We start from the raw sequence: 27,662 nt of genomic DNA on the forward strand, positions 1-27,662 counted from the left end.
TGGATGTTTAGTTTCTCAGCCCATGCAAGATGGGCTTAAGAGAGTGGAAGAGGTTGCACAGCATCTGCACAGGCCTTGCCTGTGCAAAGCTTTCTGCAAGTTTATTAAGTTCAGGTGAAGCCTCACATCTGTCTATGTCCTATACAAATAGATCAGACTTTACACACATAGGAAAGGTTTCTTTGGGTGTCTGACACTTTCTRTTTACAGAAACTATACTGATACCAGGGACTCCCATCCTTTCATTTTATGCTGATCAAACTTAGCCTTTATTTATTTCCTGGTGTATGTTTCTATTGCTGTATGAAAGGTCACATAACAATGTTGATAAACAGAATTCCGATTTTTTTTTCAACACAGTAGATATGGAAGGCAAAAGTTATTCAGAATACTACAATCTCTATCAAGAAGCACATTACTAAATTTCTCTTACAAGGCTAAGAATGAACAAGCCATCCTGTAAACCAGAAGGAATTRTAGGTACTTCCCTATCTTTCCACTGACAGTGGTGAAGTGCTGCCAGCTAAAATTTAATTCTCATTTATGGATTTGGAGGACTGTAGCCTCCTGACCCTTCAGTGCAATGTCTGTGTATCACCACCAACCACACCACCCAACAGCAGAAAGGTAAATAGCTGTAAGTTACCAACAGTGAAGAAATTAAAGGTAAAGGACTTTCAGACATTCTAGAGAAACCTGCCACTCCACGCTTATCAAAGGATCTTAGAATACGATTCAATTAAATTACTCTTTAAGGGTAATTTAAATTTAAATTAACAGTGCCTCAGTCAGTCAATACTGTTATTTGATTGCAAACACGGAAAATAAATTTGGAAAAGAAAGTGGAACAAAGGAAAATAAAGTGAAAATGGGATGGAACTCAGCCAACGYTATGGCCATAGACAGAAGAGCATCATCCAATTTTCCTCTTTGTTCTCTGCAAAGCAGATCAACTGGAGGGAAGGTACATTAACTTCATCAAACACTGACAATGTTTATCAAAAGTATTTTTTAGGAAATTCCCATGCAGCAAGGGTTAGGCTAACAAAATTAATCTCATTTCTGAGTGGAAAAGTTAACACTACTTCAAATGTTCAATTAAGAGCACCGGCACAAGATGGAAGCATTGTGCAGCATACTCCTTTGGAGCATGGACTTCCCAACTTATCTCATAATGGGAAGATGAATTGAAGGAGGAAATACTTAACAAGGAGCCAAAAATGCAAAAATTGTGGAGTAAAAGCAACCAGGTTGAACATAAAACAACAGCAAATCTGACACACAGAGAAACCATCAACAGATTACTGGAACATTTTTTTGTTTACCCCCAACAGGATTTTGAAAAGCTACTTTATTTTTAAACATTCAAGCATTACCCCATAGCTAAAGGTATGGTTCTCCAGACACACTCTTTTATGTTTCATACAACTTAAACAAGTAAATGAAAGGCAAACAGCTTTAATTGCAACAGTCAAGCACATCTTCAGAGATTCTCAGCAACTCTCCGAGATTATTTCACTAGTACAGTATCGTTAATTTAGGAATTTAGTGCTTGGATCTAGGCTCAGCTGCTGCAGCAGTCTAGCTGCCTTTTACAAGATGCCAATATTTTATGTTTTTCCAAGTCCATGCTCTTCTGAGCTCAACAGGACCATCAGCACTTCTACCAGCACTATGAGAGATAAAACRCATTCTTTTCCCAAATGTTATAGGACTCGCTGTAATAGGAAAAGTGTTTTACACTTTTCCTCATTTTACAGGGATCCCTGAGCAATGATGCATCCATTGCAAATCAAAGGCTTAGTGACAGACAGAAAGCACAGGAATCACAGTCATATCCCTTATTCCTGTCCCCTGTGAGAATCAGCTCTCCTTCCAGGTCTGGAAGCCAYAATTATTTGTCTGAAATCTCCAGCATCCTCCCTACTCCTGCGGACAACTAGAAGGTAGGTAGAGAGGTAAATCTAAGAATTTGGTGGCTACAGGTATCAGGATGATACACTGGGACAGGAAAGACAGAACCAGGGAAAATTGACGATGAAAGTAGAGGTGATGACCACTAGCCAAAAATATCTGGTTACAGGGATGCAGTCAGAGCTACTGAAACAAAACCAAYATTAAATAGTGATGGGACACAGCAAACAAAATCCCTTTTCCCTACATGTAGTAATGACTTGGCAAAGACACAGAGGCTGAAARAATGGATCAGTCTCTTGGATGGAGGGGTGATAAAAAGAGTAGAGAAATAAGACAAAAAGTTACTTGAATCAACAGAGAAATTGGTGGCAACTTCATCCAGAACACAATACAGGATCTGCCAGTGGCAATGCACAGTTGCTGTTGGTCACAGCTCAAGAGCCTTTGTCGTCATGGTTTGGTGAAGGTGGCAGCCCAAGCAGCCAACTACCACCCCTTCTGACCCAGCAAAGGACCCCAGAGCATGGCACTGCTTTTGATGGGTTATCCCAGGGACTCACTGGCCCTTCACCATCGCCATGAGCTGCAGGCTGTGCTTCCCTGAGCATGGGGAGCTTAAGTCAGAACAAGCTGTTCACTTTTTGTCTTCATGCAAGTATCTCCCAGTGAAGAGACAACTCAAGTGGGGGTTGCTCTGTGGTAATCTCAAGGAACACCATCCAAAAGGGCTGGGATACATGGCAGGGGGAGGGGTGCTCAGCCAGCTAAGCCATGGCCTTTCCTTCCTAATTACACTTTTTTGCCAAGATGTAATTATTTTGCCTGCTTTGTCTTCAACTTGACAATCTGCTGATCTCAGAGTCACCACCCCACATGCTGACCTGGCAGGAGCTCTTCTCCATCCTTTCCTAGAATAGGGCTATGTTTATTTAAAGCCCTTTTAGACAAGAGAGACCTCACAGAATCAGCAAAACTACTCCTATGATTCCCACTTCCATAATACCTTATACATTTGGGTATAAAAATCCACCCAACCCTTCTTCCCACACCTACACAAAGCATTTCATTCCAACTATGCAGGGAATAGATGCTGTAAGCAGATACCATCAGCATTATCCCAGACCCACCAAAGCCAAGGAACTATTAAGTTAAGCAGTCACTGCAGCAGGATCTGAATATTTAACTATTAAATAACTGAAATGAACCAACTGTCCTAATGCAGGGTTGTCCTRTGTCCACATCAATACCAGGTGAGCTGTTACAGTACAGTCACAAAAAGTACTTCATTCTTCTGAGAATTTGTATTTACATATYTCCTCTATAAAGTCTGAGGAACCARAGGAAATCCATGACCTTTCAGGTTATGCAGGGTCACAGGTCATGACCAATTTAATGTATTTCCATGACAAAACAGACAAATCGGTCCAATAGTGCTACAGACCAAGAAGGAATTTTTTACTGTGGACAAAGACTCCCTGACATGGGACCCAGTCAGAGCTCTGAGCTGTCTGGGCTTGCTCCTTGCAATTTACTCATCCCATCAATGCCACACTGAAATCCTGAAGATCATCTCACTTTTTCACTGATGCAGTGTGGGCATCTGGTGCCTGGAAAAAAGAGAGGGCTCTGTCCTGTCACTTCAGCTTTGTCATTGAAACAGAGGACTCTCACTCTAGAAGAGCATTTACAAAGGGCTCAAAATTAACCCTTGCTTTTTATCTCCCTGTAAAGGTGTATGGAGTTCCCAAGAACTGAAAGACTCCAGGGATGCAGCTAAGCCCAYTGATTTTCTCTCTGCATCTTCTCCTCCCAGGAATGGTGCTTCCAGAGCATATTCCCTCCCCTAAATCTGGTAGCTGACAATACAGGCATCCCAGAAACCTTTAGCCTACCAGCTCTTCCCCACACTTAGATTGCTGAATCTTAAAGGCTGCTTTAGGGTGTTTCTTTTGCCTTAGAAAGAYTGAGTCCTAGAGTTTTGCCCAGAGTTCACTTCAACGAATTGGCAGGCTTTTATAAAAACAGTGGTTAAACCAATGAAAGTGGGCATGATGGGTTTCCTAATGCATGGTTAGGGGAAAAAAATAAACCTACAAATAAATAGAACCATAATCCTGTGCTAAACCACAATTTTCCTTGGATGTTCTCAGTGTTGCTCTTCTACAGGTCCTCTGAGCCATYATAGCTGTGCAAGCCCTCATCCTGCATTCCTGCAGCCAGGGCCCTGGACATGGGGTTGGTGTCATGGTAGCTCCCGATTTACCACGCTGCCTCCCTCAGAAACAATGTGCACTCCTAGAYGGTCTGAAATGGAGTACACATCTCAGATATTCATATGGATTCCCCCTCTCTCATTATCCCACATCACCTGAGACTGTCCCTGGTGTTGGAGGCAGAAGCACTTTAGATACTTCTCATCTTCAGTCTGCTGGTCTACCACCCCCCAGCTGTGAACTGCTTTATTTTACCCTCCCAGCTCCAGGTGAGACTACTGACAGACACATCCCCAGGGACTGGCTTGCACGATAGGAAATCTGGGAAGTGCATTTATCTTTGCTACCTTGCCAGTTCTCTAGGCCAAACATTATTAACACAGACAATAAAGCTAAGGGAGAAAAAAGGGATACCGTGCCCAGCCTTGTSAGCGAAGCAAACGTACCATGCCCCAAACCAGCCTTTGCTGGAATTTCCATGCCCATACCAGTGCAGCAGGTGTGTGCCTATCTGGGGATGTTTGATTATCCCACACTGAGGATTTTTAAAGCCCGTGGGAGCTAGAGTTAAACCTGGTTGCCACCCGTTCCTGCTGTGAACACTTTCAAGAACATGCCTACAGAGGAGCAAGTCTGAACGTTTTGGTGGGTTTAAAATAGCTCTCAACCAACTTGAGCAAAGCAGGGCTGGTTTGGGGAGTGTTTCTGGCAGGGTTAGCCGAGAAGGCACAAGTTTGCATTTGTACTCTTGACTTCTCTGTTGTAGGCATGATGCTGCAAGAACTGTGCCGATTGTTGTGTTCTGGTACRTCCAAACAGCTTTGCTCTTCCAAGCCCCTTCACTTCTCCTCACGGGGGAAAACTGAACTCTTACTCTAAACCTTCCCACCTGCTGGCAGGCTGCTTCTCACCAGAGGGCATGCACTTTCTTGGATACATACTTTCCCAGACATTTTGGATAGAGATCTGCCTAGGATTCGGATGGATTTCCTTCAGGTCCTGGTACCATAAACTGTGGATATATGGCATGATAGGAAATGGGAATATAAAGGCATGAGGTGTGACAGCTCCTATCCCAAGATATAACTTGTAGATTGGTTTGGGACATGTTAAGTCATCCTGAGGATTAAAATGGAGCCCATTGCAGCGCTGGCTGAAAAATCAGAGCAGACYGAACAGACTGAGCAGTTGGCACTGCAAGCGCCAGAACTCACACAGGCTGGTTTGCCTCTCCTTCCTTGCATCTTGTGGCCGACCCACTTGCTCCAGCTGAGGCTTTGCTGCAGTTTTGGCTCTTACAAAACTTTTGCCCGAGTTGATGTCCCAACCTTCATTCAGGGGAGCACTGACACCACAGCATTTTGCCTCCAACTATGTGTTCCCCACACTGCTGGGGGGAGATTCCTGTGCTCCCACCAAAGCCCTGGAGCCCACACCACAGGGTAGCAGGCACAGTTTTCCATCTGAGGAGGGGAAGGGAAAGGCACTTTCCAAAGAATCTGAACAGACCGATGTGAGCGCCACAGCCTGAGTTAACATTAGATTTCAAGTGGAAGAGCTGCTGGCGACTTGCCCAGATTCCCTGGCCTGCTGCCTGCCAAGTCCTCTGAGACTATTTTTATCATTATTTATTTATTAAAATTAACTGTCTTGGGGCTGGACCGCAGACAGACAGAATCTAAAAATGCAGACACTCAATGGAAAGCTAGCTGGGAGGTAGGGGGAGAGGTTAATAATAATATCTGGTCCTGTCCCATTGATGGGCAAAAACCCCAACCTTCTAAGAGAGCTTGTGGCTTAACAGGCTTAAATTCTTGCAATTCTTCTAGGCACCAGGTTGCCTAAAAAGACAAGGTGCTGGCTCACCTGGCAGGTACATGTGCTGCTTCCATACAGACTGGCAGACTGGGCCATAGCTTATGAATTCGGAGAAAGGTCATGAACTAGCAGGAGCAAGAAAACAATGCTGTGAAAGCCGACAATCCATATCACCAATACTGAACAGGAGCAACCTGAATCAGTAACTGATCCTTCACTGCAAATAATTTTTTACCTGCTGGGATCCTCCATAAGGTACTCTTTTTTTTTTTTTTTTTTTTTTTTTTTTTGGCTGCCTGAGATCACCAAATTATACCACACAAGCTACTTGTAAGTAAGCAACCATGTCAGCTTCTGCTTCTAGATACCTCGTGTTTTCCTAGTGCCTTACAAACCTAAAGAGAAGTTCTCCCCAACCTGTGCTGAAACCAAGCCAAAGAGGCCATATATCCCATATTAAGCCCAAACCACACTCTGCTATTTGGAGAATGCAAAACAAGCCAAAGCCACAAACAAAATGGATTGTTCTAAAATGCATTTCCAGATGGATCGYGATGAATGAAACACAGAACACCTACAAAGAGATTTTCATCTTCAAAAGGAACCAGTGCATCTGATCTCCCTGAAAACCAGGTCTGGGAATGGGAAAACTATGGAAAGGGAGACTATCTCTTTCTACAACAGAAATRCTTCACACTCAGATGAATGCTTTCCACCCACAGACCATAAAGCATTTTTTCTAAAAGCAAGCACTATTCTGGTTTCACTCAGAATAGCAGAAGCAAGGCATGTAAACCTCTTGCTCAGGGTCACACAATACAATATGGTATTGTCAGCTCTTTGACCTTGCTTTTCCAGTGCTTACCTTGCCCTATTGTGCTGCCTGGACAATGTGTTGATAGACAACAGGCTTTTAATCCAACAGAGCCCTGTAAATCACAGCTACCAGTCTGCCCACATCGTGCCTGGGTTTAACTGATTCAGGAGCTGGCGGCTGTTGCCAGCACAACACTGATGCAGGAAACCTCATGATATTCACACATTAACAGCATGAGCTTTGCAATCATGACACAGCACACCGCTGGGAGTGCCACGCAGAAATCACGCTCGCTGTGGATGCCACTGGACATATACTCTTCTGCAGAACTAGAGAGGGGGTGTCAGTAGCTCAYGTGGCTCACACGACTGTGAATATCCCCCTGGTAAGACATTTACCCTGATTTCAATGGGATTTCTTGATGCAAAAGGATTCACAAGTATAATGATGCTTTAGCACACTGTGGAAAAGCCAGAATGTGTGTGGATTATCTGACAAATTCAAGGTCTCTCCTTTTTGCACTAATCCAGGCCTGGAATTTGGGTGTCCTCCTTAGGCAGATTGAAATCACAGCCCAAACCACAGGAGTGCTATCAGCACAAGATTACAGCAACCCCTTACAGACTATATGCAGGTATCTCCCTAAAGAAAGCTTTGCTTGTAGTCCAAGCCTCATAGTCTAACAAACATAAAAAGCACAAAATCTTCTCCCATTTAGAACAACACTTAAGCTAGGAAGGCCGTTTCCATGAGATGTGCACACATTTCAAAATGTAAATATAGCAAGGCAGGAAAAAGAAAAAGGACTCTTTGACTGCTAATGAATCACCCTTGTTGAAAGCTTCCTTTGGGGCATTCTGCCATCTGAGTCACTTTGCTCTGCATGCTTCCTTAGCTTGGCTCTCTCCAGGCTTCATTCACCTGACATATATCTCTCTTTAGGTTCTATGGATACATGCCTCTGCTTTTGTAATTCTGTATGTCACTAGCTGGGCAATGGGCGAATGTATGGGTATRGATATTTTAAGGTGACTGTAAGGACAATGATGAAGGGGACGAAAGCATTCTTTAAAAATGCATTTTTCTTTTAAGAGTAATCATGGTACAGTCAGAACAGCACTTGGATACCACTCCTCATCTTCAGCAGAACTTTGCTAAACATTAACCAGYTGCTCCTCATATCACTTGTGGCATGGTCTCTATAAACATAAATTAATTTCCTCATCAGTTTAACAAAGATGAGAYTGATAAATAAAAATGAGTTGCTAGAGAACAGGGCTTAAATTAAAGGCATGCATGAGGACTTGGGCCCTCTCAAGCCCTCTCTCTGATCAGGCCTGCCTATTAACAGAGGAAGTTAACTGCTTTCTCCTCTTTCACTCTGATGCAATCCAGGTCAGATCCCATTGCATTAAACCATAAAAAACCATCTAAAGAGTTGTGCTCTGGCCAGTTTCACTCACACCGATCCCATACACAATTTCATCCACTCAAGCACGAGCAAGCRTGCTCTGTGTCCATCATCCCTGGTATCATCTCAAACTATCCTTCTCCCCCCTCCTCAGGTAATCCAGATCCAGTCAGTTCTCACATCTGGGTCCCCACATGCCATTTTGGTGGCTATGCCAGGCTACGCAGGCTCACAGTGTGCATGTAACCAGGCCAGAAGATTTCTCTTCTGTTGAGGAGAAATCACATTTGGTAAGCACATCCCTGACCAGCACTTCCTCCAAAAGACTCCCTCAGCGTTCCCTGTCTTAATRAATAAGTTGTGACTCGTTCATCCTCAGCAGCTCCCTCTTTCCCTCCATCTAGCCCTGGCAGCCTCCACCTCTTCCTTCTGAAAGAGTCCAACAGGTAAAACATCAATAAAAGCATAGGAAGAAAGCTGTATGAAACCTACCCTATGCAAAGCCACAARACCCCACAGTAGGGATTTGCTTTGACACAAGATCCAATCCCCTCCATGTAACACTTCTGCACATCACTGCTGATCTGTGCTGCTGGGCAAGGGCGAGCAGAGGGAGAAGGATCCTGCAGAGTGCTCTGCATTGCCTGCTGATGGTTTTCTGACACGATTAGACACTGTAAAACACCCTGCAAAGGGAAACTGAAATACACCTGCTCAGCTGTTGGGCTGACTCACTCACAGAGCCACAATAACACCCAGCGTGACTGCGGCTCCAGTGACACACCAGCTTCCCATAYTCCTGGGTCAGCCTGCTCCTGCTAACTCTGCATGTGCAAGGGGACACCATCACCACACTGTGGCAATTTCTGATCTGAAAACTTAACTCTGTCCAATTCCACAGGTTTGGAACCTGGAGAAGAGGTGGTGGCTGCAACACAAAGACGGGCACAGGAGCCTGCCAGCAGTTTGCGTTAGGTGGATACTGACCCTCGGATGATTAAGCTTGCTAGCGCTCTGCTGTGTTTACAGTTATACAGCAGATGGTTCCTTTAAAACAGAAAGGCTCAAAACAGGAGGTAGCCCTACCACCAAGTTGTTTAGTGAAAGTTTCCTACAATTTTTCCATTGTCAGTCCCAGCTGAGAGATGTTTGTTATGGAGAAGTCACATGTGAAAAACGGACAAGCACGTGCGTACCAGGAAATTTCTGTGTTAGTCCCAAAATAAGATCTGTGACAAGACACCATGGGTCTCATTTTCAGGGTGTTTGTTTCTTCCATCCAGCCCCTTGTCCTCTCCTCCATTCACCCTCTTCTTTGAATCCTCCTTCATACATTTCTGAGCAATCATTCACAGCCCACTCCCAAGAAAGCCACAGGTCTTGGGCCCACTTGGCCAATTTTGGTACCACAGCCAGAACTCTGCTCTTCCCTGCATACCACACAGCACATTACCAGACTGCTAATTCAGCTAGCTCATGAGATTTTGTTCAGCAAGCAACAGATAACACTTCACGATTCACTTTAATTGCAATTTCTTTGTAGCGTTTTCCTTTATTCAAGGGAGAGAAGAAAATTAAAGAATTGGTTGATCTGGTCCAGATTATAACACCAATCCTTGGTTTCAAAAAGACAGAGACAAGTTTACTCTGAAAATAACAACTCCAAATGACATCTCACAGCTGCCCCATGTTCAAATTTGAAGCTGTATTCCCACAAATAACAAAACCAAAAAGGCACCAAGCCTCCAAATCTACTGCATTTTCTTTAATTCCTAGCAGATGTCTGCTGTTCAGTTTAGCCAAAGGTGCTGTGAGAACCCTTTCTGCTCTGCCACACCAATTTCCACTGCGGATCACATCAGTAATCAGCATGCTGTGGTATGCAAGAGTGGTCAGGCAGCTCATGCCTGTTCAAGTRCAACTACATTCAAAAGTTGGACTGAAGAGTAGGAAATACAGAAGCCCACAAGCTTATTATTTATTCTGTAAAAATGGCTGGAGGCAAGAGGAGGCAGTCACGCTGTTTAGTCAATGAAAAACGCTCTTTAGGAAGATTTTAGATGTCTAAATTCACAAGACCCACTTGGGAACCTTCAGATGCCTGAGGCATCCCATGCTGAGAGCCAAGGCACTACAGGAAAAAATATCTTTGGAAATTTCATTTCACATTTTAACCAATCCAGCAGGATGCAAGAAGGTTTTACTCTTTCCTAAGATCTTTCCTAAGCTCCCTCATTACTGAGGCTGGAAAGCCAAGGACCTCAGGAAGCCATAACCATTCCCTTTGTACTGTACAGAAGATGGGTCAAGCCAGCTGTCCCATAAGTTCACTGTAGCAAATACAAGATGCCACACGATAAACCAGAACCCACTTTCTTCTGGCACCCTGACCTCACCATGATCAAGACAGACAAACTCTGTGTATGCTCATCCAGGAGGATCAGAGCACTGTCTTCATCATACTCCTCAAACATACCAGCACAGAGAGGGATTCTGCTGGCTCAAGGAGCTGAGCCAGCCCCAAAGCTTGGATTAGACACATCACTGCAGAGGGCCATAATGCAGCCTCTCAGACTCAAAGCACGGGAATGCTCACAAACACAGCAGCTCAAAAAAATAAATCTCACYATCCATACACTGCTCCCTTAGGACAAGTTATTCTGGTCTGAACAACAACAAAAAAAAAGACAACTTTCAGAAAACACAGCTAAGTGAAAACAAAGCCCAGACACCCTTTTCTGTACCTTCAAGGCAGATGCTAACACACATCTGTGCATGCAACAGCCCCAGAACATAAACCAGTTCAGAGCACAGTTATGGAGAGAGGTGCTGGCACAGCTTCCTTGGCTATTGCTGACAATGCTGTTTTGTTCTTCCACAAAGCTGTTTTGTGTAGGGCCTTCTTTGAAAATTCCATCATGACACATGTGCAAAGTGCCAGCGTGGATAAATGTGCTCCTCCAGGACTGTTTTCACCATGGTTAATGTTCTACCCACCACAACCTCCTCAACCACAGTCTCTTCCATATGCTCATTACTTCACGAGCAGGAATATGCAGTCCTGTCCCCACACAGTTTCTGTCTGTCTGCCCCTGATGTTCCCAAAAGTCACCAAGCACTCCTGGGCAGCTGCTTTTCATGATTTTGAAGCTGGGTGTGAAAGCAGCTGCAGTGATGGGGCTTGCACACCCTGCATGAACTCCATCCACCTCTGTGAACCACTCAAGCCAGTGCTCTTGAGACACAAAATCATGGCTCGATGCACACTTCTGTTACAGAAAGTGTTATTCATCAGCACAACAGGGTAAGACCTCAGTGCAAGGAAGTTAGGAAGCTCTTGAGTATTAATGCTGGCTAAGTAAAAAAAACCTCCCAATTTCCTCAGCAAAACAGCACTTGACCCACATTTTCTAGAAAGCAACAGCTTGCATGTTAGTCTGTGTGAACTCTACTTAAAAAGAAAGAAAAACTGACCCACATTTGAACTGTCTCAGTAACCAGCGGTGCATAAAAAAGACTCCCAAAGTAACACCATTAACCCACAGTGTCATCTCCAGTGGATGGGTTCTCCAAGACAATTTTACAGGGACTAATGCTGAACCTTTTCTTGCCTAGAGCATCTACTCAGAGTAAAGCTGTTTACTACATACTCCCATCCAGGGTACTCATATCCAGCTTCTGGGGAAAAAAAAAAAACCTGATTCCACCCCAAAAATATAAACCATAGACTGCCAGCTTCCTACGAAGAGACATTCTCAAAATACAACTTTTCAAGCATTCAAAAAACAAACCTAGATRTGTGGTCCATCATACAAGGTGCAGTGAGGAAAGCCATACAGGAAGGCTGCACCAAAACTTCATTATCAATTTAACATGCCCCACCTATGCTTCCATGCTCTCCTCTACTGTCAGTGACTTGTAGATCTCTTCTAGTATTTTAATCCCTTACTTTTCCTATAATCACTGAGTATTCTACTGCAAGGTTTTTTTTGCCAGACCTTTCCTATTCAGTTTCATTTAAAAATTTCTGGAACAGTTAATATTTTGGTTAAGAATCACATCATGTAAGTCCATGTATAYGGGGTTTATACACATGCCATCTACACGCCAGCACTCTACACCCCAGAGCCATCATTGGTCACAAATACACACTGGATATCACAGGTATTTTAAGGCCCCCATCATTGTGCTATRTAGTTCAAGGAGATGGTTAACAGAAGAATTGCTCTGGAGCTTCCCACCAGCAGGTTCCTTTGCCAGGCGCTGCCATTTGCAGTGCAGTTCACCAGAAAGCAGCCCAATGTTCGGCTGAAAGGAGGTCAGAAAGCAGGAGTGACAAAGCACRTCAGGGAGAGATGGTGCTGGATGTCTGCAAGGCCCAACTGCAGCACATGGGCAAGTCATGGCCTGATTTGCTGCAGAGAGGGATCATTTCCTCTGCAGCRCTGGTAGCAGAACAGGCAGGTGGGCCAGGCGAGGCAGCAGAAGAAAGAGGCAGGATGCCAACGTAAGCCTGAAGCAAATTAAATATCAGAAGGCAGCAGGTTCCTTTGAGACTGCCTGGTTGCTCTTTTGGCAAAGGAGGAAAGCAAGCCATTAAAGAGGCAGAATACACCCGTGCCGACTTCATTTGCAGCACTAATTGCCATGCACGTGCGCTAATTGCCCTCACATGAAGTGCAAGGGACTGGGCATCACTTGAATCCCAGGCASTAGGTGAGTCTTCCAAAGTAACACTTGTTGGATCATGCTCTCACCACACATTCCACTTGCACCAAAGAAAAATGGAAGGAATCAGTGCAGTCTTGTTTTTTCATAAAGTTATCCACTGCAGTTTATTTAGAGACCAAAAAGGAAGCTTTAACCAGACCACCAGAGATACCTGAAACATTAGCAAAGTTTGGAGCTTCTTACCAATGTAAGAGAAAGTAACAGCCACTGAAATAAACTGTTCCCTGCTGCCACTCTGGAGGACAGGGTAATCAATAGAGATCTATCCTGCAGCCACCTTCTGTGACTGTCTTTTCTTTTGTCAGTAATAGCAACACTATTTGACTGATCTCAGTAAAAGCTGAYGGCTGTCAGGGCTCACCCCAACTACCTGCACAGGTAAAGTGCATCAAAAAATAAACACTGGTGGCAGGAACACAGAGCTGCACTGCCTGGGGACTTCTCTTAGGTTGTTTACATCATTGAGAAGGTGAAAGCAAGGAAAAAGCAAAGAGACAGTGGACTGCAACTTGGCCATACTCTCTCCTGTTTTGTTAAGGGTTTCCTGGAAACAAAAAACTGTGAGACAGTGGAACAGATTGTCCAGAGAAGTGTTCGAGGCCAGCATGGATGGGGCCCTGAGTAACCTGTGTAGTAGATGTCTGTGTCCATGGCAGGGGTGTTGGACCTAGGTGATCTTTAAGGGCCCTTCCAACCCAACCATTTAATGATTCTACAAAAAGGGGTTTATGCCCTTCCCTCCAGCAAAGTCTGAAAGCAGCATATGTCCCTATCAGGATGCCAACATGTCCTTAACATCCTTCAGCTGCATTTGTTTCTAGCTCATCAACACTCTTTTCTCACTGGATGATACCCACCCCTCTGATCTGCTTGCTCAGGTATGCATGCGCACCTTGCAGGCTATTGTGACCCAAATATAGGAACTAAATTAACTTTGGGTGAGTAGGGCTGCAAAAAAAATCAGTTACTGAGTCTGTTTGGCAGTAATGGTATTGTTTCTGAAGCACATTCACCTAAAAAATCCCTGGAAAACCAGGCTCAATGATCCATTACCACATGAGTGAAGAAGAGGAAATGCACCTCTCACTACTAAATTTTTTTTTACAGTATTTCTTCCCAGTTTTTTTTTCCCCAGGACCTACAGAGAAGTCAGGTTGGGAGAGACAGGAGACACTGCAGAGGCATTTTCCACCAGCATCTCTCTGATACACTGCAGGGTGCCTAGTACAAGACAGATGCCTCTCAGTAACACAAGAATTGATCACTGTAAATCAGTCACTATTGTTCTACACCAGCTGTCCCTTCACACAGAAAAGCCCTGAGGGGAGTTAAAGGCATTTTGCAAACAGCCAGAGGGAAAAAGATATTTTTGGTGGCTAAGMAGGAGGCATTTAGATTCCAACTCATTTCTTGTTGTGCTAAATGAAAAACGGACAAGGCAACAATTATTTATGGTATGTTTAGAACAGAGGTAAGACTCCTTTGAGATCTAATTGGGACAGGGAATAGCAGAGGGAGAAGCAGATATCATGGCCATTAAGATTCAAAAGTTAGTTGACTCAGTCCTGCAAACTGCAGCTCTGCCTAAGACCACTGTTTATGCAGAAGGAACCCTTCAGGKTTTTTTTCCCTCCTACTGAAAGGAAATCAACATTTTCCCTCTGCCCAGACCCAAATGCTGTTTCCATGAGCAAGCCAATGTTACAATGCCACCCATTTGAAAGGAGCACAATATTTCTCCAATAAGCTTCAGCAGGAGGTTTGGCAGGCAGGGAGCTGTCACAGCATCTCCCCATGAAGTTTGACAYGCAGAAGATCTGCTCATGCTGCAGCAAGGCACTGGCTCAATAGCGTATGGAGTATTGCAAATGGCTTAAACAGAAGGAGAGCTGCTGGAAACCAAAGGAGCTTCTCCCAGGAAAGACACAGAAGAGCATCACCTGCCACTTCTGTGGCCGTCCAGGTGGCAGCCTGGGATCTCAGACGTGCAGTATTTTGGTCCCAGTCACAGCTGCTAAGGAATTGGCAATGGAAAGGTTTGATCTCAGCCCTGAGCAAAAGGTCATGCTCTGAAAGCAGATAATTCCTGGGGAGGATGAGCCGTGAGCAGGTGCAGCACCCCTTGCACAGAAACAGCCATGGAGGGGACACTCATGACCAGGCTCCTGAAAAGCAGCTTTGGAAATGGGGCCAAGGACTGGCTATACACGACAGATAAGCTCCTCTCTTGACTCTGCCCCTATCACAACCAGCCCCAACCCTTGCCAAGTGGGAAAGCACATAACACAGAGGGTGACACTATCAGTTCTAACAGAAAATGGCATATCAGGGCAATGAATAAGTTAATTGTATAAGGTACTCCTCACTTACATGAGCTACAGTCTTACCCTGAAGATATTATGGTAAAGATTGGTCTGCTCAGAAAAGTTCATCAAAATAAATTGAAGAAAATTATTTAAACCTGTGAGAACACTTCTTTTAACAAGCATGAYTTTATTTAGTTTGCATTCCCTCTGGAAGTGAATTAAATTAACTAGGTCCATTTGCATCTGAAATAGACAAGTAAGATGGTTTCAGCGGTGGACTACAGTTTCTGTATAGTGGGCTCTGTATTGTGGTTTAACTAATCCACAGAGTGTTACTTTTCCTAGACACCATTACTTGGACAAACCTTCAGTGTCGTGACACAGCCAGATACTCATTACCTGCATTAGTGAAGAAGGAAAACAAACAAACAAAAACAAAACTGCCTTTCCTAACTTTCTTTCTTGAGATACGAAATTTTTTTCAGGAAATATTTCCTTAAGTATTTGTTCACCATCATTTCAACCACAGTGCAAAAGGCATACACTATTAAGAGTCCCTGGAGCTGCCCTGGAGTTCTAAGGGGTTACCYAAGTGCAGGTACCCTAACAGCTGAGAAGGATCAGGTGCTGCAAAGGAGGGCACCTGGGAAAGGACATGTAACCTTCAAGATTATTTCCTGCACTGCAGGAAGGCCCCATTCAAGAATGAGACCCAGCTGTGCCAGATGTCATTTAAATGCACTGTTTGTGACAATAGAGAACGGCAGGCTTTGGGTGGGGCAGGAACTAAAGCCAGGTGAGACAAGGAAACTAAGCACCAGTTTCAGCTGAGAGCAGCCAGAGAGCTCCAGTCAGGGACAGCTCTCCTGTACTGTCTGCTCCTACACAGGGCTGTGCATGCTGGTTTGCTTAAAAAAACCACCAACCAAACAAACACATCAGAAAGCACATCAGTACTTTTGTGAGACCCCCAAGAGCACATACACAAAGGAGGGGTTTTTTTTTCGGACAGGTCTGTGATTAGTACCTGCTACAAATGGTTTAGGCTGACTTGGTCTTAGTGCARCAGAACGGCATAGCTGACCTCTGGAAGTATCCTTCAACAATATCATTTCTGGTAACCTTTCAAAAGTTATCAGTACATCTGTCATATCAAGGGGGTGATACTTGTTCTAGCACACTGACATGACAAAGAAGATACAAGCCGGAGCTCTAGTCCCTCATTTTCCTAGCTTGTCAACAGCCTTGCAAATTTCTCAGMTATGATAGTAAACCCATATGCACAGCATCTATTTGGTGGTGTACAGCTAAAATGTCCAGAATAGACATGGAGCAAAGAAAAATGCCGTATTCAACATCAATTAAGCAGGCAAGAATGTAATTACCCAGTACAAAATCTGGGCATGATGTCAGAGCCCCTTCACAGCTAAYATGTCCATCTGTGTTATATTTAAGTAGATGCCACCAACTTGAGCAGTGAAATATCCCCAATATGTTCCATCACAGGATATTAAAATCCTGTCTTACTAAGAGGAGAGAAGAAAAAAAAAAAAAAAAAAAAAAAAAAAAAAAAAAGTATTGGTCCAGTTCACTTTCAGTCCAGAAATCACTGCAGATTAGTTTTTCAACTGACAAACACTGTACAATTCAGCATTTATTTTTTTTTTATTCCATACCACCTGAAAGGAAGAAATCTCAAAGCTTAGGGGAATTGTTCAGTAAGTACTATTAAATGAGTTCASTAGTCCAGCCTGGCCTTAAGATCCAGACAGTTCACCACTCAACAGCAGTTCCCACACTAGTAACTTGCTTCATGTTCAATGGTCTTAAAGACTGCATTTAGCTTTTAGCATGAGTGAGACTGACATTGTAATTACACATTCTCCCACCACACTGCAGAGCATCCTCTTTCCTTAGTACCACAGAGCATTTAATCCTCTCCTCTATGAGATTACTAGTAACCAACTGCATGAAAAAAAAAAAAAAAAAAGAAATCCCATTTAAATGGAAACATCTTCATTAATAATATATCCTTTGGTCCCCCCATTTGTGCAATTCTGCGTATAAATACCCACACGTTAAGCAAGAACACACAGAGAAAGCTGCCATTGGGTACTTCTCAGMAAATGGAAAGAGTTCATCACTCARCAAGCATGTCTGAGTAGCTCTGTCATCCGTGGGCTGACCAGCAAACTACTGTTTTTAGAAGGACTTGATTTGAGTAGTCCCTTACCACATCACTGGCTCGAAGGATTCAGTTTGCAGGGTGAGAGGGACACAGAGATCAGTGCTGCAGCATTTAGTCTAGAGCAGGGAATTAAAGGGAAGGAGGCAAGGCTTTTTCTGGAAGGGAAGATACAGCCAGGGAACTGTTTGCATCAGCAACGTTTTATGACAGATTCTTGCAAGCAATGTCTTAGCCTTTTCTTTTGACTATGAAGTGAGACAGAATGTCTCATACAAGCTGCAAACATATTTGAAGAATAAACAGTTTGTGTAAGTTGCYTCTTTGAGAGATCAATTTCTAATGTCTGGGGGGAAAAGAAAGAGAAAACACAAGCATTCCTTTATTTCTATTCYCTCTGTGTTGCATCAGCACAGTCCTTTGTTTACTGTCTGCAAAGATGCACTCTGATACTAGTGGAATGTGTATATTGAATTTGAAGAGTAGCTTTAATCCCAAAACTCAACCTACCAAAAGCAAAGTTTCCCAGGAAAAGACAGGATGATAGCCAAGCACGGCAATACCACAAAGACCCAATTCACAGTGAAAGAYTTGATGGGTATTACATGGGTGTGTAAAACTTTTCATGAAAAGAAAAGGCAGTTTAATATTTCACCTGGAAACTCATCACTCAAACTGCAGAAGCAGCAGTCTAGGTAAAGGAATTATAAACAAAATCAGGGCAGGATTGAAGATGCTTTGAAATATACTTCTCTTCTGCTATTTCTGCTGCTATGAAGTAGGAGAAGCCACTAATGATGACTATACAATGCACACTACAGACAGTCCTGATAACATCTTAAACACACAAATATGATTTGTGTTCCTGATGTCTGGGGAAGGGAATAAAGATACATGGCAATTACATTAGTGACATATAAATATGAAGGAAAAAGTACATAATGATATTTTATTTGCAGAACAAAGCCTGACAATACAATGAGACTTTCTATAGTGAATGCTGTAACRAAATCCCTACTTGGCATCAGTGAGGCCAGTCTGGCACTGGAAGCAATATTGTTGGTGATGCCAATGCTGCCCATTAATTCTTAAACTGTGGGGGGTCCTACCATGTGTAAACACATCATCTTTGTGCTGCAAAGCCAACTTTGTCTGGCTGAAGCAGTTCACAAGCTTGTCTACCCACCAGGCTCCTGATGGGACACAGCTTCCCAAATGTTCAACACAAGACTGGAAGTAGAAAGCAGAGCTTTAAAGTGTGTTCATTTCTGTGAGTGTCAGAACAAGACCATCTCATGCTAAATTCTACTGCAGATGTGCTGAACTATGCCATTCCTGTACCTGCCAGTGATGAAACCAGCAAGACTCAGCACCATCATAAAACATCACGGAGAGTTTCAGTGGGAGTGGTCCAGTTGCAGGTGCTAAAAAGAATTTTTGAGTCTTGTCTTGGCAAGACGTTTGACAGCCATTTTATGTATGGCCTTATTAAGTGCTAGAAACTTCAAACTYTCTTATGATAAGGTGAGAACATTTAGGAATCCAAGAGACAAATATTAAAATACTTGTCTGTTTCCCACACCCCCTCATAACTAGATTATCCTTTTTAATATCTTTGGGGTTGTGTTTTTTCATTCACATGAGATTTCCCCTTGGGTTTTTACCTAGCCTAAGGACTCCATCATAATGAATCAAATTAAATTTCTGGCAGCAGCAGGATACATCTCAGGTAAAGACAAAAAAAAAAAAAACTTTTTTAAAAGTATCACCAATGTCAAAACAAAAAGAAGAAAGAGCATCCCATGGATGAAAGATATCGCAAGTTCAGATCACTAGGCTAGACTTCAGAGGGAGGGAAGGAACTAACACTGAGTATATCCCACATCAAAACACAGGACTTGCAGGAGATGAAAAAAGTCACACAGCACTTAGACAGGAACCCCACCCATTTCCCAGAAGCTGTAAATCTTCACATTCTTTGCACACGCTTTGTCACTGTCCTAGCCCTCTGGGCCATAAAAAACCAACATGCAGCACATCATGAAATCATGTAGCAGCTGGAAGGCTCGAGGGAAGTTCTGGTGCACTCCAGCTCCTTCCACATTATGCCTTCTGGGTACAGATTACCTGCAAGGTGCCATAAAAACCCTATAGTATAAAGCAGATGGGAGGACAAACCTTGCCCAAGGCTGGYAAAACTTGGAGCCCTGTCTATCTCCTCAAACTAAAGCGGCTGTTTTTTTCTGAACCACACTCACCTGCGCAGGGAAAAAGAAGATAAAAAAAAAATTAAAAATATGTAAAGAAAGACATGAAGGGAAAAAATTAAAGAGATGAGAAAGGAAAAAAGGGAAGAGGAAGACAGAAGCTTTCCAAAGCATGGGTTCTCAGAAGCCACTACCAGCTACAGGGTGGATCACTTTACCACACACATGGAAGCTGCTGTCAAAATAATTCTGATTTTTACCTTTTTCAGCTGTTTCTGGGGATTTTTCATTGCATCTTCTATCAAGACAGAAGGAAAGTTCTTCTAGTTCAATCAAAAAATGAGAGYAATATCCAGTAGTACCAAAATACAATGACCAAACCAGCTATTCCCAAGAGACTCTAACTATTCCAACTACTGCAATGGCCAAAAAGTTAGCGATTGTTCCACTTTTCTTAAAAGATGGAGAGGGAGCTGTGGTACATGACTGAAAGATTAGCTAATCAGACACAAATTGAATGCATTTGGAGAACAGCCTGGAGCCCAAAGTTCACATTCCAGCTGGGCTGAGTCCCAGTCCTCTTCCACCCCAGACCTTGGCAGTGCTGCCCACACAACAGCGAACTCAGAGCAAAAGGGCATTTAGGAAGCACTGGGCCAATTCAGGCTCCAGGAAGGCACGACCAGTTCTAGCAAGCCTTTAGCACCAGGATAATCAGTATTTTGTATCCACTGCTGTTCAGGTTGATAAATCATGTGAATGAGGTGAATCACAAAAGAATACATAAATAAGACGTCCTACCTTGGACAGGTGTCTGACAGAGAACAGGGTCACACTGGTGTCAAACTAAGCCATCATGTCCAGGATATTGGAGGACAAGTCAATGGCTGCTTTGTAAGATTAGGGCATGGAAAGTTATCCTTCTGCTTCATGTACCTGGACAAATCTGCAGGTTTTTTAGGAGTACCTTCCCCTCTCCAGAAATAAACAGAATGAGCACACCCTGCCTTTTCAAGCATGTCATAAAAACACCTAGAAAGACAAGTCTTTTGCTGTGGACCTCAATCATACCTCTTACCAAGACCCAAGCCAACTATAAAAGTGAAATTACTACCACAAGGCTGAGAGAAATTACTCAAATAGGCCATTTTATCAAGACAACAAACCTATTAAGAATCCAGGAACACAGAGAAATTAGACGCATAGCATTCTATCACACTAACAGATTTTGATACTGGTGAACATTACAGTGAAATATTAAACTAATTCATGGTGAGGTGAAGGAGGATAAAGCAAGGGGGTAGATTAGGAGGTGGCAGAATCATAGGGTAATTTAGCAGATAAGAAAAACAGATACGCCTTTGTAAACCTCAAGCAACACATGCATTCCCAAGAGTACAGACAATATTCCTACAAAGRACTAATTGATACACAATACCTCAGGGATTTTCTCAATTACTTCTGTTACAGAATTACCCTAGGGAGGCAACCATCAGTGCAACAGTTACTGAATATTTCAGGTTGCCATTTTTTCCCCTGAGCAGAAGACCGCAAATCAATTTTCACTGACTTCGGTGCAATTGCTGCACAGGCAGATTATTCAGTAGAGAGCAGTGTTAGAGCTCTTCTTACTGCACGAGAACCCTACTGATATCAGCATYTATACAGATCAGAGCATAAAGTGCTGTTTGAGGCATCCAATAATGGGCCCCATGTGGCTGAGCACCTTGAAAATCCCATCCTATACAAACATTACTCAAATATATTTTCCAGGCGGAAAAAAAGTAAAACAGGCAGCACATAACCATGGGAGAACTGACACACAGATCCATCTGCATTCCAGGTAGTTCATCTGTCCTTCTTGATGAATRAAGACAATGCCACTTGCAGACAGTGAAAGCGCAATGCAAGGAGTTGGTTAGCACACTGCTGAGAACCTGGCTCCAAATCAGTCATCACTTACATATATTAGGCACGCTGAGGCTGAGATGGAACATACAGTACTACTTCTCCTACTGTGTGACTAACTTCTTGTTGAATGCCATTCAAATCGCCATCTAGAAAGCAACTCTACAAGGTGCTAGGAGATGTCCACAAGATTCAAGTCGATTCCCTGTTACAGCAAGAAATTGTTTTTGGCCCCACCAAAGTGAGTTTATTTMCAAAAAGGACAGAGACTGGTTTTCATTCCAACATCTTCCTAGAAACGATTAAACTGAAATGCTACACTTCCAAGAGAGCCACCATGCAGGTGCAGGTCAATCACGTACCATTAACATGCACTGACAGAGAGAAAGGCCAACACATACATAGTTCTCAGAGAAGGATGAGGAGTACTAATGTAACATTGTTAAGATGGAGACGTGGRAAAGGATGCAGCAAGAAGGAGCTCACAATCCAAGAGACAAACAAAAGACAAGTGCTGAGGTAGTTCAGAAGTTTGCTATCAGAGATCCTTTACAGCAGGTTTGCAGTAGTATTTGGGGAGAAAAGAGATCAGTGCATTTCGGTTTCTCTTTCAATGGTGTTACTGACACAAGACAAAAAAAAAGGTATTTATTTTTGTGGTACTTTAACAGTCACCTACTCACACTGAGTTAATAAGCTACAAAGACTTAACTGTATCCTTGAACAAGGAACCTCAGAAAGTTACAATAAAACAGGTTTGGATGAGAAAACAGGAATAAATCTACCCTCATTCCACAGGCTTGATTGATGTTTGTATATGGCATTCTTATCCCCTATTCCTRGTCCCCCACCCACTCCCACACACAATCCCTATCCCTTTTTAAGTCTGATTCAGAGCCCAATAAACTCTCTTGTGAAATTCCCTGTCCCTTAGCCCATAGTCTTACAAAAATGCCAACGTTTACTCAAGACTATCTGCACTGAGGGCAGCTGGTCTCCTCACATGACTTGAGTTAAGCATCTGCAACCCACAGGCTGCAGCCTCTTCCCATGCGCCTGTACAAGTCTGTGGGTCAGCTGGGCAGTTTGCTCCAATCAAGCAGAGAATAAATTTGAGTGTTATCTTTGCTGTGAATGCAAGGCAGATTACTGATAAGCAGTATATTTCTCTCTCAGTGAAGAATTAGAAAGCCTCATTCACATGTAAAATAATTCTTAAGTGAATCCCGGAGTGGAGTGTTTTCAGAGCCTGAAAGTGTATCAAAACCAACACACGGAAAAGGCAGGCCTGAAAAGAGATACMGTTACATACAAAGAGAAGATTAAACACTTCCATGTAGTGGAACATAGTTGTAATCTGTCCCAGAACAACACAAGGACATAAACCTGAAGACAAATACAGTCACCCCCTCCCCAATATATCGGAAAGCGGCTCCTCTAGAGTTAACTGATCTCAGGAACACATGAAAAGACTCCTTTCAAACTATCAGGATTTGTAGTTGGTGGAGCATCATCTATTCACTGTGTTCTTCTTCCAGCAGCAGCTTTTGGAAACAAGTACATTCTCAAACACAAGACTTCTTTTTCTCCYGTCCCTCAGCACTGGATAACTTTTTTATGTAATGCAATAATTAGCATTTTTTTTTATTTCAATGAACATCAATTCAAGAAGCCAAGATCATTGTCTCTAGCTGAACAGACTCCTAGAGGTACCAATTATACCCCCTCCTTGTGGTAGGGGTTCTCAGGGCACTCTTCCGAAAGACAGACAGATARCAAAGAGAAGTCAGAGCCTACTTTCCAAATCCAGTAACCTCTGAAGAATTATTTTTTAAAAAGCAGATCATTTAAGACTGCACAATCACAATTACTTCTACTCCTGTCACCTTATGGATTCAGAAACAGCAGACTGCRTTAACCCTTCCATGAAATCTGACTAGCATAGCCTTGGACCAGAGAGTTTGGGGACAGAGAAATCCTGTAATGATAGAAGATAATTCAGACACTAAAACCATGAATCYTCTGCTAGGGAATCCAACAAGCTGGCTTTCTCCCAGAAGGGATTTACAACAAAGAATTTCACTTTCTTGAGAAAGAGGAGTTTTTAACAGGCTCCAGTGCCTCATAGAAGTGCTATGTCAACACAAGAGTCACCCTGCTTTGAATGTCAGTGGATCATAACAAGAGTGTATGATTTCTCCTGGCTTGGAAACAACTTGGAGAGGATTAAAAGCTAAAAGCCCCTCACAAAAAAAAAAAAAAAAAAAAAAAAAAAAAAAAAACAAAAAAAAAAAAAAAAAAAAAAAAAAAAAAACCAAAACAAAACAACAAACTTGCTTGAATATTAATAGTTAAAAATGCCATGAAAAAGAGAGGAAAGGGGATCTACATCCTAGCCTGCCTTTCTTCTGTGACTGCTGGGTGTAAAGTACCATCCGGTCGCACAGTCACGAGAGCATTCACATCCAGTCCGGCTCCACAAAACCCAGGCTGATGTGATTGCCAGCGTGAAGTCACAGAAAACATTTTAACTCCYTCTTCTTGACTTATCTGGTCTTCATCTGCCTTTGCCTCTGGTAGTTTTGAAGGAGGAAAATAGGGTATGCGTGCATTAGGAGGGCAGAACTGAACACAACCGATTTCCACGGCAACGAGATCCAGCCCCAGTGAGGAAGGCCTGCTAATAGCTGTGAGGCAATGTGCTCAGCAGAACAGATTTCTCTATCAGACAGCCCGAGACAGCAGCTCATGTTCATACACAAATGTGTAAGGAATCAGACGCTTGACCTTGTGCAACCCCACTGAATTCAGCCCGTGCTACGCCAGTGAAGACCACAGCAAGAYAGAGACAGTGCTAGAAGGAAAAATAAACAGGCAATGTGGAGAGACACTTTGAAGACAAAGTGAGTGTTCCTAGGACATTCCTCCTTAACTGAACATTTATTGTGAAACYGTAGGAAGAACCCAGCAATACTATAAAAGTGAAAGCAACTGTGCAATGCACAGATTTGTGCATACGGTACCATCACCTACTGCTCATACTTTTACCTTTGGCAAGTGCACATTTATACACGAGCCCAACCTCTTACAAATAACTCCGATATTTGGAAAGGGAGGGAGCTGTAACTGTTCCAGATTTTCTACTGAGGGAGTCAGTCACTTGGCCTTTGTAATTTAGGCTTCTTCCTATTAAAATACAGTTACCAACCTTCCCAACATGATAATATTTTATTCATCTTCCAAACTCAACTCTGCTTGCAACCGATAGCTAAATTTTCTAGCCACAATCATGACAGGATTTGCCTTCACAGGTAAGGATACAATCTCCAAATACACTGATTTCAACAGGACAAATCTCAGTTTATAAAGCAAAAAGCACACATGAGGCTTTGCAAGACCAGAGCCCCAGTGGGGAAGAGCTGAGGCCATTAGCAAACTTTTTCAAGTCAAGCAGAAAAACACCAACTGTCCCACTCACAGTGTATGCTCTGCTGGAAATGCACAAAAAGCCATTTATATCAAACATAAGAAAAATATGTCATGCACAGTTTATAAAAAATATCTGTAACAAACTAAGAACAAAGCCAGAAACTGTCCAAATARGCTCAGCTGGGCAGGGGTGAGAAGAGAGTAATTTCAAGGGCTTTTTGGTACAGAGAACAGTGACAGCYGCATCCTAAAGAGGTTTTATTTAAGCCCTAAAACTTTTCTTGCCACTGCAATAGGTGGAACTCAAAACAGCCCAGAACTAAGACTCAAAGCTGGCACTGAGTGCAAAGGTTTATTCTGCATTATGCATTAGGGCTGTAAAACTACCAAACACCTGATTTTAATCCACAGTCCCCGGTTACACATAAGCATCAGGACTGACTCTGTGACAGGYTCATCCTTGCTCAGAGTCCTGCACATCACAGGGATGACAACTGTTTCATAGCTTCAGCATTTTAAATCAATGGTTTCCTGATTGCCACGGTATGTGGTAAGCTTAAAGCACGAGTCCTGAGGCTGCCTGCTTTGCTTGAAGAGTGGCGCCTTATATTGCTGTTGTTTATACAGATATGGTAATTAAAAATWGTACTGTAATGCATTCGATAATAGTCTTATTGTTCCCGTGAGCTGAACTGCTTCAGTTAAACATGATATCACAGCTAAAGAATAACTTGCATTTACACCTTTTTTTGTACTTTTTATCCTGGCAGTACAGGAACTCCAGGCTTTTTCACCATAAATATTTCCAGTACATCTCAGAGTAAAACACCTTCCTGCTCAACCGAAAGCCTACCCCACATTCCTGTGGAGCATGCTCTYCTAAGATGCCTAAGCTGTGAAGCAACACTGAACCCAGAGTGACATGCAAGGATAACTTCTAACTGATAAAAGCAGCCAGACTTTCTACACTTTTCTCAGTAACACGGTACCATGCGTGGATACTGTTCCACAGGTGTGCCTAGCACAGGGCTGTTTACATTAAATACAACTGAAGGGCACTAGCAGGGCTGGCTGACAGCACTGGAACACCTGTCACGGGAACCCAGCAAAGCACTTTTCTTGTATGTTTAGAGACTTGGAGCAGAAACCAGGGAACATCAGAGCTATGAAAAAAAAGCAAGCCTGGCTAACAGGCTAGCCACCACATTGCACACCATCCTACCAAGCAGTAAGTAAACTMGGAGTTCAACTGGAAGTCCTGCCAGCCTTCCAGCATCAGGCAGGCCCATGGAAGTCAGACTACCCCACTTCCATTACCCTTCAATGCTGCGCACACATCCAAATCACTCAGGGCTTGCTTACCTGCTTCAGAAGGAACTTGTCCTCCGCRTTGATCTTGAGGGAGACAGCCAGGTGGATGGCGGAGAGCACCACTCCGCTGATGACCGCAGCCCTCATCCGCACTGGCAGCAGCGTGTAGATGCTGTAGATAAAGAAGACGGTCCACCAGATGCCCTCTGAGGCGCTCCTGGGCCACACCAGCAGAACCCCTACCACTTGCACTGCCAGGATCACCAGGATGACAGAGTAGCACGCCAGCCACATGTGGTCCTGGTGGAAGTCGTTGCGGTTGCACACCATGCACAGCACCACCATCAGCACGATGGCCAGGGAGAGCACCACAACATAGGATACCTCATAGTGGCCGTGTGCGGCATGGAARATGAGCATGACCACACAGACCAGCACCAGCACGGCCATAAGCATGGTGAGGCTGCTCTGGTTAAGCCGAAAGAAGTAGCGCTGATAGAGACGTTCCAGTTTCTCAGACTGGAACTTCTTGGACCTGAAGATTTGCAGCAGGCTACTGCAACAACTGCCCATGGAGAAGGCCGCCTCGGAGTCCCCCTCGTCCCCGTCCTCTTCCTCCAGCTCCTCAATCTTGGCCTTGATGCGTTTCTCCTCCAGCCCCAACTCCACAGAGCGGGGCCGTACCTCCCCCTGCTCCCCCAGCTGCCGRGGGCTGGCATTGTTGGGGGCAGCGGGGGAATCACAGCCGGGCGGGTGGCGGGACCGGTGACGTCGGCTGTCGTCACCGTGCTCCTGCCAGGCGGATTTGGACCTAAAGCTCATCATCCTGCAGCCGCTCTCCCCGCGGTTCCGGGGCTCGTAGTCTTCCTCGCTCCTCCACCTGCTCGACATGCGGGAGGCCTTCTTGCCCGAGGACCTGTTGGGAGGCGGCGGGTAGGAGTAGCCATTGGCCCGGGCCTCCGCCTCGCCCCAGGCCGAGCGGTGCTGCTCGGTGCCTGCCCAGGGCGCGGGACCGCCGAAGCCCGGGGGGCTGACGCTGTTGGAGCGGGACATGCCCTGAAGGACGGGGCCGCGGGCGAGGGGATGACCGCCGGGCAGGCACAGGAGAGAACCCCTGAAGGCAGCGGGGACGGAGAAAAAAAAAAACGAAGGGAAAAAAAGAAAATTAAAAAATAAAAGGAAAAAGGCAGAACCCGCAAACGCCCCCAAAGTCTCCGGAACGGCCGGGCGTCCCCCGAGCCGGGGTGTCCCCGGCGGGACGCTCAGGGCAGTGCCATCGCCGGCGCCCGTGCTTCGACACCGCCGAGCGCGCTCGGCACCGCGGGGACCGGGACGCCCCCGGCTCACGGCCGCTCGCCCTCAGCCGTGCCGTGGCGGCCGCAGGGGCTCGGGGCGCCGCGGGGGAGCCG

General features: G+C 44.1%; 1 protein-coding gene across 1 annotated transcript in view; it reads right to left on the reverse strand.

The window, feature by feature from the left end:
* Positions 1-27,630, reverse strand: part of ADCY5 (adenylate cyclase 5) — a 199,400-nt gene extending 171,770 nt beyond the window's left edge. Inside the window, exon 1 of the mRNA XM_057368570.1 lies at positions 26,305-27,630. Coding sequence (XP_057224553.1) covers positions 26,305-27,306 — 1,002 coding nt within the window. The 5' untranslated portion in view covers positions 27,307-27,630. The remainder of the gene's footprint in view (positions 1-26,304) is intronic.
* Between the last annotated feature and the right edge of the window lie 32 nt (positions 27,631-27,662).

The sequence above is a fragment of the Malurus melanocephalus genome, unplaced genomic scaffold, assembly GCF_030028575.1.
Source record: "Malurus melanocephalus ecotype Western Australia unplaced genomic scaffold, MMel_1.1 scaffold_94, whole genome shotgun sequence".
Taxonomy (NCBI): domain Eukaryota; kingdom Metazoa; phylum Chordata; class Aves; order Passeriformes; family Maluridae; genus Malurus; species Malurus melanocephalus.